The sequence below is a fragment of the Thalia democratica genome, chromosome 1, assembly GCF_965202585.1.
Source record: "Thalia democratica chromosome 1, ktThaDemo2.hap1.1, whole genome shotgun sequence".
Taxonomy (NCBI): Eukaryota; Metazoa; Chordata; class Thaliacea; order Salpida; family Salpidae; genus Thalia; species Thalia democratica.
In genome coordinates, this window is record NC_139165.1 from 49,357,798 (window position 1) to 49,373,244 (window position 15,447).

General features: G+C 24.5%; 1 protein-coding gene across 1 annotated transcript in view; it reads left to right on the plus strand.

The window, feature by feature from the left end:
• The first annotated feature begins 2,426 nt into the window (after positions 1–2,426).
• The window catches only part of LOC145837008 (voltage-dependent N-type calcium channel subunit alpha-1B-like), a 35,136-nt gene continuing 22,115 nt past the window's right edge, over positions 2,427–15,447 (plus strand). Inside the window, exons 1-15 of the mRNA XM_082944778.1 lie at positions 2,427–2,521; positions 2,788–2,959; positions 4,490–4,629; positions 5,124–5,218; positions 5,456–5,617; positions 7,564–7,805; positions 9,361–9,464; positions 9,707–9,822; positions 10,116–10,172; positions 10,273–10,374; positions 11,352–11,424; positions 13,265–13,392; positions 13,661–13,773; positions 14,055–14,167; positions 14,352–14,483. Of these exons, the coding sequence (XP_082800904.1) occupies positions 2,442–2,521; positions 2,788–2,959; positions 4,490–4,629; positions 5,124–5,218; positions 5,456–5,617; positions 7,564–7,805; positions 9,361–9,464; positions 9,707–9,822; positions 10,116–10,172; positions 10,273–10,374; positions 11,352–11,424; positions 13,265–13,392; positions 13,661–13,773; positions 14,055–14,167; positions 14,352–14,483 (1,829 nt within the window). The 5' untranslated portion in view covers positions 2,427–2,441. The remainder of the gene's footprint in view (positions 2,522–2,787; positions 2,960–4,489; positions 4,630–5,123; positions 5,219–5,455; positions 5,618–7,563; positions 7,806–9,360; positions 9,465–9,706; positions 9,823–10,115; positions 10,173–10,272; positions 10,375–11,351; positions 11,425–13,264; positions 13,393–13,660; positions 13,774–14,054; positions 14,168–14,351; positions 14,484–15,447) is intronic.

Sequence of the window (15,447 nt, forward strand, 5' to 3'; positions counted from 1 at the left end):
TTAGATACCGCCCGGAGCAAAAAATAGAAAAAAAATTAAAAAGCAGGACTTTTTCTAAGACAATAAAGAGCTCATAACAAGACAAGCTGATTTGGTATTATTACCTTCTCATGCTCATTAACTTTTTGTCCAACTTTTCTTTTTGCATCGATTTCATCTTGCATTAGTACTTATTTTTCGGCATTCGCTCGTGACCTTTTCATGAATTTTATGTTAGCTTATTTTTGTTTTGAGCTTCAAATTTCTTCAGCTTAAGCATTTGTTGTTTGGAGTTTACTTTTTTTTCTAAATTCTTCAGTTATTTTGTTGCAATGAAAGTTAATACTAGTAAAAGCTTAGAAATTTATTTTAAGTCAAAGGAAAAGAAATTATTTTTTGTAGTTATTTGTATATTAAGGAAAATTAGCATAGTATTTTACTTTTATGCTGAAGTTTTAAAGATTTTAAAGGTTAATTTTTAGGGCTATTAAGATAGGACTTGTTTGATAGTTTTCTTTAAAAGCTTCTTTATTTTTGTTTCTTTAAGTTAGAAAATATTATTTTAAAAATTAAATTGCTATAAAACTAAACAACATAAGAAAAAATAAACATAAAGGAAGTTTTACATATATAATCTGATAGGAAAACAGAAAATAAAAGATTAAAGCAGATGACAGTTAAAAAGTAATGCACTTTCGTTCTATACATTAAAGTGTTTACTTGGTGTCTCTTATCCGAACTAATGACACGCTTTCTGCGTCGGGTATAAAAACAGTATTTTGGCATTTCTGATTAATCTTAATATAAAAAGTTATTTTACAGTTGTGATTCAAAATCTTTCTCAACGAGTAAATATATTTTTTATGTAGACAATTTTAAAAACTAATTAATTTATGGTTATGTTATTTAAATGCGATTTAAAAAAAACATAATCACAGGTTCAGTCAGTAAAAAAAAAATTAGTTTTGAAATTTTAAACGTTCCTTTGTTTGATCAAATTATTGTTTTTTTAATGTCTGAGTTCGGTTATTTGAGGAATAATTTGTCGAGAAAATAACTTTAGAAAGCAAATTAGCACGAGCAAAGCACAACAGTATTTAAAAGTTCATCCTATATTCTGACTAATCTATCCTTTTTTGATACAAAAGGTCAGTCAGCACTATGTTTGCGTATTATGACGTCACAGCTTGCACTGTTAGTACACATCAAAACAAAAAGTATAAACAAACTTTGCTTGTGCTCTTTTTCAAAAACAAAGGACCAAATGCCAGTGGCAACTGTGTGACCGCTTCCTTTTTGAATAAAGAAATTATTTGCAATTTGTAAGCTCTTAAATTGAACTTTTTTAATATATTCTAAAAGAACAACACTTATTAAACAAAAATATTTTGTTATAAAAACTGCAATTTTTTTATGACAAAACGATACAATACTTTATTAAAAGGTCATATATAAACTTAAAACTTTTATCTTCAGCTCTTAGTTTAGTTTCTTAAAGCAAAGGATTTCAATACTTTTAACAAAGTTTTAAACGTCGAACCTTTGTTTACATGTTTATGAAAGCACCCACTGATATTAAAATTTACTTTGGTAAATAATCACTGCTGACATACAAAAACAAAAGAAGTAATTGTGACGTCATTGAAACGAAAGCTAGGAAATTTTGTGTCCACATGCAAGGGAAAACAAACGAAAAAGGAAAACAACAACGACAACAAACAGGTAGTGCATTTTAAGCTCCTTCAAGCCCATAAAAAGAACAATAACACGGATTATTTGAAGGAAAACAAAAAGAAAATAACATTTTCATTTCGCAACGCCGAAAGCATGGAGCTTTATCATTATGAGCTCTCGTCTTATATGCTATGGTGTTGTTCACTTGTATAAATAATTTATTTACCTTTTGCTTTTAGCCGACGGACTAGCTAGGGACTTTTGAGATATAACTTCATGCGTTCATCGCTTTTTATGTATTAAATTAAACTTGCACGTAACAAATCCAATGCCATCACTATAAAATCCTAGTTTCATTTTGTTTTGTCATAGCTTACTTAAATAAGCTTTGTTTTGATAAAATAAATTTTTTAAATTAATTAAAAAAAATATATACCTTTTACAGTTTTTATATAGGACAGTTAAACTGTTAAAAAGATATATATTTAATTCACATAAACTTAGTAAAATTCAAAACACTGTATAAATATTGTATCCTGTTTTGAAAACGATTATGTTTGAAACAGCGTTTTTGAATATGTAAGACTTTAATAAATTTATGCTGCTAGTTAAACTCTTAAGCATTGTCTTAAAAGCCCCGTACTTGTTTTCAAACTTTAATATTTTTTTTCAGAATGACACGCAACGATTTTGATTATGCCAGCGGTAAGAGGAGCAATGCGACTTCTCGTGGTGGTCCAGGCTCGCGAGGGGGTGACCGTCGTCCGGCGCATCAGGGACCTTACAAGATGTCGTTGGCCCAACAAGCAAGAACTATGTCCTATTACAATCCCATTCCGAGACAACAAAACTGCATTACTGCCAATAGGTAGAAATTTGTATATATGTTAAGTCTAGTGTATATTTGCTATAAAGGCTACTTTTCGATAGAAAGGTTGCTGATGAACTGTTTTAACATCTCATTTTTAGAACAAAAGCTAACTATCTTTTTTTACCATAAGAAAAAAAAATAATAATAACACTTTTAAATTTTTTTAAGCATACTTAAAATTGGAATATTTTAAAACTAAATAATGATACAAATTACATTGTATAGTTTTGAAGTTATATACAAGCATACTTATTTTTTGGTAGGAGCTTATTTTTATTCGGTGTGGATAATTGGATTCGAAAATTTGCAAAACGTCTCATTGAGTGGCCTCCGTTTGATTATGTTATTTTAATTACAATTGTCGCTAACTGCATTGTTCTTGCAATGGAAGACCATTTGCCAAGAGATGACAAATCAGCATTAACAATTAACTTGGTTAGTTTGATTTTTTTTATGTTTATATTTTCTTTCTAAAGTTTTGTTTTTTACTATAATTAAAACTTTTACTAGTATGATGAGTTTGATTGTTATTTATGGTTGAGTAAGAAAAATTATTTTATTTAATGACTATCCTAGACAAATTGCTTTAAAAAAAAAAAGTGTTGTGAAACATTCATGAAAATTTCAATTACTTAATAAACAAAGCTATAATTTTATTTTCATATAAATTTTTTAGCCTTTTGATACTAAATCAATCAAGTGTACTTTAGAAGTGTATTAGTATAATTAAAACAACACCTAATACAGTTAAAGCTGAGCTTAAACTAAAATGCTTTGTTTTGATATTTTAGTACGCATTATTCGATAAAAGTATTAAAAAGCTTAAAAGTTCAATAAATATAGATTCTCATACACAATTTGTTAATGCTGTTTATTTACAAGTAAATTTGGTTGCAAACAAATTTATCATTGGCTCCAGGTAGCAGGCTTTTACAAATAAGAGTGCAGTCTATAGATAGGTGTTTTCACTCTAAACTATAAATATTTTATAGACTGCTCGAGCTCTAACTGTACAGCTTATTTATAAAGCTGAAGTCCAGCGCAGAAGTTTTTAACATAAATCTGCAACGTGATAAACAGTTTTCCAATTTTTATCACTTTGCAGTCAACTGCTAACATTTTAAGTGCCGTGATTGTAACATTTAACCAGTACTAAATGCTAACATGTAGAATGAAACATTTTAAAAAGTTTTTCTCACCTTAACAATAATAATTAAATTGCACTAGAATATCTTTAAATAACAAACTTACCTTCTTTGGAAGTCCTTAATGTTCGAAAAGGGATTTTTTGTAAAGTATCTATAACTTCTTCAAAAAAGTGTTAAATAAAAGTTTCTTTTATAAGTTAAAATTTTTAAATAAATGCTTTTAAAACAGTTATCTTATTAGTTGCCGTTAAATCATACTTTATTGAATTTGAATCAAAATTTTTAAAATAACCAAAATAGTTTAGAATGTAGTATTTAAAACTACTTCGATAACAACAAATTATGAAAACATTTTAGGCGTTTAATTTTTTAAAAACAGTTTTTTAACTTTTATTTAATATTATTTTTAAATGTAAAATTCCTTATTATTTTATAAGTCTTATATTCAAACTAAATGAATATATATATATATATATAAAGTTTCACTTTTTTTATTCGTTTGATGAAAAGTAAGTTTTTTTATTAAAATTGTAGCTCTTTTCATACATACCAAACTTGTTACTGTTAGTGCTATTTTTCAATTAATAGTTTATAATTTAAAGTACATATTTAAAATTATGCGTTTTAATATATATAATTGCGTTTTAACTTAGTGGTACACAATTTAAGTTAAATATATACTTTACTTGATTATTTTTAAAAAACTTTTTTGATTTTAGAAATACTTTTTCAATGAACGCACAGTAATATTTAATAACTTTTAATTTTTATTGAATACTAAGGTGTTAAAATTAATCATAAAAGAGTATTTTTTTAGGAAAAAACTGAGCCTTACTTCTTAGCAATATTTATAGTAGAAGCTGCGGTTAAAATATTGGCTTTAGGTTTTGTGCTTCACAAAGATTCATACTTACGGTATGGTTGGAATATTATGGATTTTGCTGTGGTTGTCACAGGGTTTGTTTTATCTTTATACTAAAAATATGTACTTTTTTTAGAAACATCTGTGAACAATCTTACGTGCGTATTTCAGTTTAATCAAATCAAATAATTGTTAATATTATGTTATCATTATTTTTGGAACATATACAGAGCATTCTTTGTATAAAGAAAATTTTTTTAAGTACAGTTTGAAAATTTAAATATTTATAATTTGTAAGTATACGTAAGGTTGTTTTTGTTTTTTCAATATGTCCCAGTATATTTAACTTTTTAATGAATTTATTAAACAAAAATTTTTAATTTCTTACCTTTTATATTTTAATGTTTAAGATTTGAAAATTTTTATTGAAAAGCAATAATTTGTTTACAAATTTTAAATTGTAACTTAAAGTATTTTTAATGTTTAAATGTTTTTTGTAAAGTTTTTTTAGCCTAGTAATATAAACAGTTTTAAAAATTTTATGAGATCAATCGTTTACATGTGTACTTCAACTTTCGTATAACTTTAGATGTATTTCCCATTTTTCTTCATCAAGATCAAATCTCCAAACATTAAGAGCTGTTAGAGTTCTAAGACCTCTCAAATTAGTATCTGGAATTCCTAGTAAGATTTCATTCTAGTCAATGTTTTATTTTGATATATACAATTATTAGTATCAAGTAAAGTTCCACTTTATTGTGAAACTCGAAAACTTGTATCACTAAAATACGTTAAAACTATTTAAATATCAGAAAAATAACCACTATTTGAAAAATATTTTAATCTATTAACACAATTCGAATTAAAAGATTGTATAAAAAGCCATAAAAAAGTTAAGTTTTTATATAACACTTTTTACAGGTTTACAAGTTGTCTTAAAGTCAATAATGAAAGCAATGGTTCCACTGTTACAAATTGCTGTTTTGTTACTTTTTTTTATTGTTGTTTGTTCAATCATTGGTCTTGAGTTATATATGGGAAAATTCCATAGCAGTTGCTACACATTAAATAACAAAACTAAAGGTAGGTTATGTTTTAGAATTATTATTTAAATTATTAAGTTGAAGAACTAAGCAAAAAATAGGTAGAATTAAATAGAATACGCAAGTAACGACAATTTATTAAAAAAATATCTAATGAGTGTAACTGTGAACAATAGCGTTTATAGAAATTGCTTTACTGTGTACAAAATACTTTAATAACTAAGAAATAAAAAAAAATTTATAGTGAACAATATAAAAAATTTTTTTTCATAATTAATTTTTTAATCAAGTATTGCTAGAAATAATTGAACCATGAATTTGCAAATTGTTGTTTGAAACCTATTCTAAGTATAATAGTGTACACAGTAGTTTTCCTCAGTTGTCTATATAGCTTTTTATAATCTGGAAACCACCGCTATATATTTCTTGCAGCATATATGTTACTTGCAGTATTAATTTATAATTTGTCAAACATTAAATTAAATCGAAACCAAACTTTTGATGTTTCATCGATCGACAAAAAGCAACATTTATAATATGTAGTATTCCATGATATTCTGAGGTGTTAAGTCGAAAAAACTAATTGATCTTAAAATCTGTAATTTTTTGTATGACAGCTAATTTTAAAGTAACTCTAATGAGATTTGAATTAATCTTTAGTAGTTTTGATGCTTTTGACAATTGCTTTTTAGAAATGAAATAAGAAAAAATATTTAATAACGTTAATTTTTTAAACGTAAGGTATATTTAAGTATTTAAATATTAAATTAAAAGACTACCAAGTTCTCAGTAATCTAAAATCATCTGTGGTAATTCAGTAGTTCCTTTTAATTACACTTGCGCTAAAGTATTTTGTCATAAGTATCCTATTATATATTATATCAAGAAATGTCGAGTCCACTTATGTTTGGTGTTAACTAGTTTCCATCAATAAAATTTTCAAACTTGTTTTCATAAAAATAAAAACGATTCAATTTTACAATCAATCAATTGATCCAGAATAACTAACTCGAAAACATAATATGCCTTACAAACCACTTCTATTTTTTCTCATTGAAAAAAAGTTTTCTTGTAATTCTTTTATTCCGGTTTAGCTATTTAGCGCTTTAGTTTTTTTTTTAACTCGTAACGGAAAACTTTATCAATAATTAATCAACTTAATATTTTACTACTAAAGTACATCAAACTAAAATATTATTCTAAACTTTTGAATAGCAAGTAGTTTGTGTATCAACCTTTAACTTGTATTTTTTTATTCAAATTTATTAAACTATGATTTAAATAATACTATATCAACTTGTTTAAGAACTTTTGTATTAGGGTCAAAAATTAACATTATTAAATATATTATCTAATACTTATAAAATTAATTTTGTTTTTGTCTTACATTAAATTTCTATATTTTTAATTTTTATTACTAGTCCATCATTTTCTAAAACGACTAAGATAACTATTAGTTTATATCTTCTTATTATTTTGTTTCTTATTTTATTCTTTATCGAACGAGCTATATGTAATTATAATTCAGGATTACTTTTTAAAAAGTATTTTAACTGTTGCGCCTAAACCGTTTACCTATATATTATTACTAAAGTTTAGTTTTTTCTCTTTTTAGTATAGACCAGATGGTTATCATCGTATAAAATATCCTTGTTTGAAACTTTATTATCTATTGTAAAAAAAAAACTTTCTTTTAAGTATATATTACATATTTTTGAATTACTGCTTATGGTAAAAGCACTACAAGAGATCTGTGAAATTTACAGGAGTATTGCTAAATTTACAAACAAAATCAATACTGTCAGTTTATTTTAATTTTAAAGATCAAAAGTAAAAACAGCCTTATTTAAATTCTCTAATCATAAAACTTTGACTACTTGAATAAAGGCTTAAGAAACTTTGTATTTGATGTTACAAGTAAGAAATTTTTATAATCATAACAAGTTAAACTTGAGACCATTAATGAAAAAATTCGAAATTAACCAGAGTGGAAGCTTCTTTACGATAATCAAATTTGCAAAGAAACTAAAGAGCCCGTACCTTTCGAGACCGATTTCGTGTACACCCAACCTTTTAAGTGTCCAAACAACTCTGAAGTCCAGTCTGAGTGTAGACCATGGGATGCCGGCCCATACTTCGGTATCACAACTTTTGACAACATAATTTACTCAATGATGACAGTATTTCAGTGCATCACAATGGAAGGGTGGACTGAAATATTATATTTTGTAAGTTCAATTTTTAGGTAATGTTTAAAAACTTTATTATTAATCCTTATTAAAGCTTAAAAATCAAGTATTTGTTTAAATCAATTCATAAAAATAACTTATGAAAATTTTTAACATGGTTTAGACATTTTATTTTTTTGAGATGCTTGTTAACGTTTTCTGCTACTTTAATTTATTTAAATATTTCCTTTAGTTCACACTTTCTTGTGTCTACCGTTAAAATCGATTACGATTTAAAACTATAAAAAAGATAAAATTAGAACCATAAATGTTTAATTTCATTTGCTTTAAATAATCTTTTAAAGCTAAAACATTTTTTTTATTTATATGAGAAAATTAACTTGATCATATCAGTTCTATTATACGTAACTATATTGATAATACTAAACAAAGTTAGACAGTAAAAGCCATTTACTTTTAACATAAAAACCTCTATCTTACAAAAGTCTTATTGTTAGAAAAGTTACTTAATTTTTTTTCTTCAAAACTACAGCTTGCATCAGTTGCACAATTAGCAATACTTGTTTTGCTAAGTTACACAATATTATATTAAATTATGTACAAATATATAGAAGCTATTGTAAAAATGCAACCATTTCATATTGTAGCTGAAAAGGTTAATTTTAGATTAAACTAACTTTTAGTTGCTCAAAAACAACTTACAGTGTATATAAGTTAAAAAATTGTGTTTATATTATTTATATATATAAACCCACTTTAAAAAAAATTGTTGACATATTTTATCTATTACCCATGTGTAAATAAAACAATCCTTTGTTTATGAATTTTTATAAGTTTTTTTTTCTCTTTAAGTTTCAATATAACTCGCTTTATTTTAAATTGTTCTAAATTTAGCTTAAACTTATTTTGATGTTAAAAATAAGTTATGAAGGTAGGTATATCAGCAAAAAATTTACAGTAGTTTGCTACACTGTAATTTATGATTTAGTTCTAAATTATATTTTATGTAATTTCTTAAACTTATCAGAAAATAAATTTGAAGTTAATTATAAATAAGTTAATAAAAGCTTTTAAAACTTTTAAAAAATAAAACATATTTTTTATAGACTATACTAATGATATTTAAAAGTCTACCTAACTTTTGAATGTTTACCTAAAATTAAAAGTACATATTTACAATAGAAAAGCTTACAAGAATGCGAAACTAAAGTTATAAAATTAGAGGTAATGTAGATTAATGTTTGGATCAAGCTTAAAATAGCTTTAAGCTTATTTGAACTTTAGTTGGTTAAGGTAGCACCTAGCCAATTCTGAGCTAGTGAAAAAGTTATAGCATTAAAAATTTTTAGTGTTATTTAGAGACTAGTTTTTAGTTTCAATTTAAAAAATAATTTTATTTTTCATGATTGAGTATTAGTAAATTATTTTAAATCGCGTGTTTATTTTAAAAATCAGTACAAATTAATTTACTTAACTTTTAATACTTAATACTTATTTAAGTTAATACTTATTTTGTTATAAAAAATGTTATGTTATTTTATAAAAATAGTTCGTAATATTATGAAATACGGCAATTTTTTTATAATTTTATCAGGCCGATGACGCAGTGGGTTCACAGTACAATTGGGCATTTTTTATTGGCCTCATTATAATTGGATCTTTTTTCATGCTGAATCTAGTCTTAGGCGTTCTAAGTGGGTCAGTGAATCTTAAGAGTTTTATGCAATTTATATCAATATTTTGTTTATTTTTAACTTAAGTTTTCTTGTGATATTTTAGTCTTAATGTTATTAAAAGTTTATGGCCTAGAACGCTTTTATTTTTGAAAACACATTAATTTAGACATAAAACCTAAAATATGATCAGCATTTTTTTTATATATTAAGTTCTTTGATTTTTAAGATTTTTTTCAAACTAGTTTTTTTTATTTATAAATATAGGGAGTTTGCCAAAGAAAGAGAAAGGGTTGAAAACAGACTAGCATTTCTTCGGGTAAGAAAGAAACAGCAGTTAACAAGAGAGCTTGATGGGTACCTTGCTTGGATGCAAAAAGCAGGTTTTTTTGCTTTTATTAAGCTTTGAGAATATTATATGTACTTTGAATATTTTTGAAAAAAAAATAGTTAAAACTCTACCGGGTTATACTTTTTTAGTTTGAAAAACAATTTAAAACTTAGAAAGTAAACTTCTACATAACGTAAAGTTTTGACGCGTTTTTGTTTTAGTAAAAATCTTAAGTAAATTTCGAAAAGAAAATAAATTATAAAGTTTGTTTACTTACTAACAAAAAGTGATAAACTTACATAGATAGTTTAGAGCTAACAGATATTTTCATATTGTTTTCAACAGAGGAAGTTATAGTAGAAGAAGAAACTAGAAACGAGCGACATAACTATACTACAAACCGTAAGTTCAGATACAATTCATAATAGTTAAGTAACTTGATGCAATTTAACTTTTCAACTAGTAAACGCTTGTTATTTTCTTACAAAATATGTATAAGCAGCAAACAAAAGAAGAGGGTTGATTGTGAGGGGGCACGGAAGAGACGAAGTTGGAAACATGATTTCTGATAACGATGAAAGATCAATAAACTCATCGGCAAGAGGTAAGAGAACTTGTACTTAACATAACTGGCCTGTTTCAATACTGTAAAAGTTTCATCAGAGTATAGCTTTTAATCTTTCGATGTTTAAAACGGTCTGAGAGTTTGAAAAGGCACAAAGTATATTTTGTAAATCCGAATTTTATTTCATATAAATTGTTCAAAAAAGTTGTAATTACATTGTTTATTGTTGAGAGCACAGTATATTTGTATTTTTTGTACTATAGCTTGAAAATAGATTTTGAAAATATAGTTGAGTTTTTTACAACAATCAATTTAAAATTTGCTCATATTTATATTTTTTGGTCCCATTATAAATCGTATAAAATGATTAATTCTTTCAACTGTGTGCTAATTATTCTTCTAATTCTTGTGTTATACTTTTTTTTTAATTGCGTAGTTTTTTTTTTAACAAGACTGACCCGCAAAAGACTTATTATAGTAAGTTTGTCCCTTCGAATAGAAAAGCTGCCTAGCCAATTTTAGAACACTTTTAGTTGATTAATTTTTGGTAAACAACGTTTCAGAAACGTTATTAACATGAAAAAATTCAATCTTGTAAAATATCGATGTAAAAGTTGAGTGATTGTAATAAAGCATACAGTGAGAAATTAGCTAGACTGGTTCAGCTAAAATAATGCTATTTTTTAAAACTTTAATTTATTTTAAAGTAATTTTATTTATGAATAATGTTCCTAAGTTGTCCGTGTAGAGATGCTTACTTAACATTAGAGATAAAAAAATAAATAGTTTTTTTCTTAAACTTATTTACTTTAGTTTTTTTAACAGTTACTTTTTGATATTTTAAAAAACTATTTTAAAACTTTTTATATTTTAAAATCAATTGTAAATCAAATAATATGTGTTTTTATTTAAGAATATGAACAAAACTAATCGATTTTTTGAATGAACTTTATGATTCCTATTATTATCTTAAAATTAGTCTTTTAAATGAAATATTTCTAATGATTTTTTTTCAGGTATTAACCAACAAAATCAAGACTCGCTTAATGGGTTTAACCTTTGGTTTACAAGAAAAGAAAGAAGACTAAGGTAGTTTTTAATATCTAATTAGATACTTAAAATATAAAACAATCAATGGAAAAGTTGTTATGAATATATGTGTACTCAATATTTTGTTTGTGTTAAAGTTTGTTGCACAAACTGCTGCCACACTTAAAACTAGAAAAAGTTCAACAGTTGTACTAAAACGTTCAAAAAAGTTTTTCTTGGCTTCGGACTGCGAAACTAATGAATTTATTCTGAGTATTTTTTAACATTTTGGTTTTGTTAAGCTCATTTTCCCGATCATTTTGAAAGGTTTCAAAAAAAAGTGCAAATCCCGCCACCCTTTGCAATTTCGATAAAATTTTCAACGTTTCCTTTTCAAAACGCACTTTATTATTCTTTTAGATGCCACACTTTTATTTAACTTTAAACATTTTATATTAAAAAATATTGTTAAATTTGAACATAAAGAGCACCACATGAGTTTTAAAGAATAAAAATGGTTTTCATACACGAGTAATATAATATAAATTTAGTTAAATTATTTTTAAAGTAAATGTAAAAAAAGCATTAGCTATAAAAATAAACTTTACATTAAAAAAAATAACTTTTAAAGCAATACTTAAAGTAATTTTTATTTAGATATTATTCATAAAAAAAAAAGTTTCAGTTAAAAGTCTTGATAATTAGTAAAAAAAGCTAGTCTTACTTTCATTATTACGAAAACTAAGACGAAAACTAAAAACTTGCGAGTTTATTTAATACAGTTTTTAACAATTTTTTTTTGTTAATTTTTTTTCTTCCTTCAAAAATTAATATTAGTACTTTACTAACAGAATAAAAATAAAGTACAAAATAATCCCAAATGTGCAGTTATTAGCTGTGTTAGATTTAAAAAAATATATTTTTATATTTACAAAAATACATTTTGTTATTGATTAAAAAAAAATTCATGTTCTTGAGAACTTTTTTTTTTGAAAATTTTAACAATTTATGTCCCAATTTTAAATAGAAAGGGCCATTTGTTTGACTAAAATAGAAGTACAATCATAAGTTTTATACAATTCATTTTATGCAGTTTAAAATTTTTAATGTAAAACTTTGTACATAAAAAAAATTACAAGATACTTTTTTAACATAAAGTATAAACTAATTTAATAGCTCTTTTATGATTTTTTGTTCTTATATAGTTTAAGTAAGTCAAATGTTGTTTATTCGACAAAGCTAATAGATATTTTTGGATAATTATAAAATATTTGATTTATAACCATAATCAGTCGGTTTTTGTCTTGTTTGTTTTCAAATACATTTCAAATTTAACTTTAATTGTAATTAATTGCAAAAGAAAAAAATGCAAGTTACTTTCTATATTAAAATATTAAAATTAAGCTGTTGTATTACAACGTTTACTGCTACTCAAATTTACAAGAAAATTGGGAGCTGTACAATGAAATGAACAATGTGAAACGCAAGAACTTTATACTCTATCACTAAGTACATTCATGTTTTCAAAATGCCAATTGCTAATAATAATCTATCACACAACGAATTTGTAGATTTAAGTTTTAAACCATAAAAATTAAATGCAACCAAAATTGAAAACATATTTCTAGAACTTATAAACATTATAAAACAAATAAAGTAAATAAACTTAATTTAAAATATTTTTCATTTTCAAGCAATTTTTAAGAGTTAGCTAGTTGTATACTAAAATATGTAAAACAAAACAAAAAGAATAAATTATTGTTTTTTGAAATTTTTTATAAACATTGTGATATTTTAATTACTTATAAGTAACTTTTCAGTTTTTTGTGTTTATTAGTTACTCGAAGTTAATTTTTACTAAACTTTCTGTCGAAATTAATTACTAATTTGTTTTAAACAGGATTAGGATAAGAAAATTGGTTAAATCCCCCATTTTTTACTGGACAGTTTTGTTTGTGGTTTTATTAAACACTGCTTGTTTATCAAGCATTCATTATGATCAGCCTCAGTACTGGGAAACATTTCTACGTAAGTCAATTAGAATCTGTAGTTGTAACTACACAAAACTGATTATTTTCTATAATAAAAATGAAAATTTTATAAAATATATTCACTTACATTGTAAAATTCTAAGATTAACATCACTAAAAAATAATTTGGATATATAGTTATATATTATGTTATATTTTTTTAAAGAACAGCTTTAAACATACTGAAAATTTTCACTTTTTTGCGAATGAATAATAATTATAAAAGTTAAAATTTAAGCTAAATTAAACAAAGGCTTCTATTTCAGATTATGCTGAGTATATCTTTCTTGGACTATTTTCAACAGAGATACTTTTAAAAATTTATGGTCTTGGACCTAGAACATACTTTAGATCATCATTTAACATATTTGATTTCGCAGTAAGTTAATATTTAAAGTTTTGTACACTTAATTCGTTTTTTTTTTCAGACAAAAACAATAAAAAACTTGAATTATTTTCGTTGTAAAAAAAAAACAATATAATTCGTATAATAAATGTTTAATATATAATTACTTAGTTATCTTTTTTATGAACTAAAATTCAGTTTAAAAAACTTTTTATTTAACATAAACGATTAATGAGTTATAATTTTTTGAATACCTACTAGTATATTGTATATACATTTTAGCTAAATTGATCTTCAATGATAAAATTTTACAGGTAATAATAGGTTCAGTTTTTGAAATAGTTTGGTCAAGTTTTCATCCAAAAGCTTCATTTGGAATCAGTGTCTTAAGAGCATTGAGATTATTACGTGTATTTAAATTCACAAGGTATTTTTTGAACATTGTATAAGTATACTTTAAAGACAGGTGTACGAAATTTTATAACAGCTTTTCAAAAGCTTTCCAAATATTTTTTTTCTAAATTCAAATTTTCTATCCCAAATATCTTAAAAAAACGTTGTTATGAAATAAAATTTTGGTCTATGTTTTGATAAAAATAGCAAAATTTAAGTGCATGGTCGGGTCTGCGGAACTTAGTAGTGTCCTTAATGAGCTCTCTAAGATCAATCGTATCTTTGATATTCTTATTGTTTCTCTTCTTGCTTGTCTTTGCTCTTCTTGGTATGCAGCTATTTGGAGGAAAGTAAGTGACCAATCTTATATAGTCGAATACTTCATAAAATTTCAAAATTTGTTTAAACCGACGACAGTTTTTTGTAAACGTAAGTATTAAAAAAAGCGATTAGTCATCTTTTAAGTAGTTAGAATATTTTTTTATTTTATTTAAAACAATTACTCTGTTAGCTACAAAGTGAGAATGCGACTCAAAGTTAATTTCATATTAGTTTCTCAACTAAATTAAAAATTCTACTTTATACACATAAAAATAAGTTAAATTTATCGAAACAACTGCATCATAAATATTTTACAGACTATAATTTACTTACTTTCAGTGTTTTACACTTTTTTTATACTCAAACAACAAAGTAGTCTTTTTAATTCTTTAGCACTGATTTTAAAAAGGCTAAAACTACTATTTTAATTTTTTTTAAATTAAGTTTTTATTTATTTACAAACTAACTGTTTTTAACAATGAAAGTATTTATAATCTAGATAGAAATAATTTTTTCAAAATTTAAAATATATGTTTAGTTATAATCAAGTGAAACCTGTTTTATTAAGTGCTGCTTAAACTGTTCACCTGCTTTTTTTTAATAGCTAAATTAAACACTTTATTAAATTTTTCCAAGTCAATTTAAGCTTTTTTTAGCAGAAACCTATATATATATCTTTAAACTAAAAAGTTCTTTAAACAGGAATATGCTTAATCAAATAGATAGTAATATAGTGTAAAAAAAATTGGAAAAATATATATTTGATAAAAACAAAACTTGCGAAAAATATTTAAAATTTAACTGATTGTTTAAAATATATTTTTGTATTTAGAATTTAAATTAGGATGAAATTAAGTTAAAATAAGATTGAACTTATTTTCTAAACAAAACTTAAAAAAACCTAAACTAAACCATAGTTTTAGCTAGTTTTAAATAGCTGATTTAATGCTTTATTTTTAAATTCTAGTTTAAACAATACTATTTGATGTAATA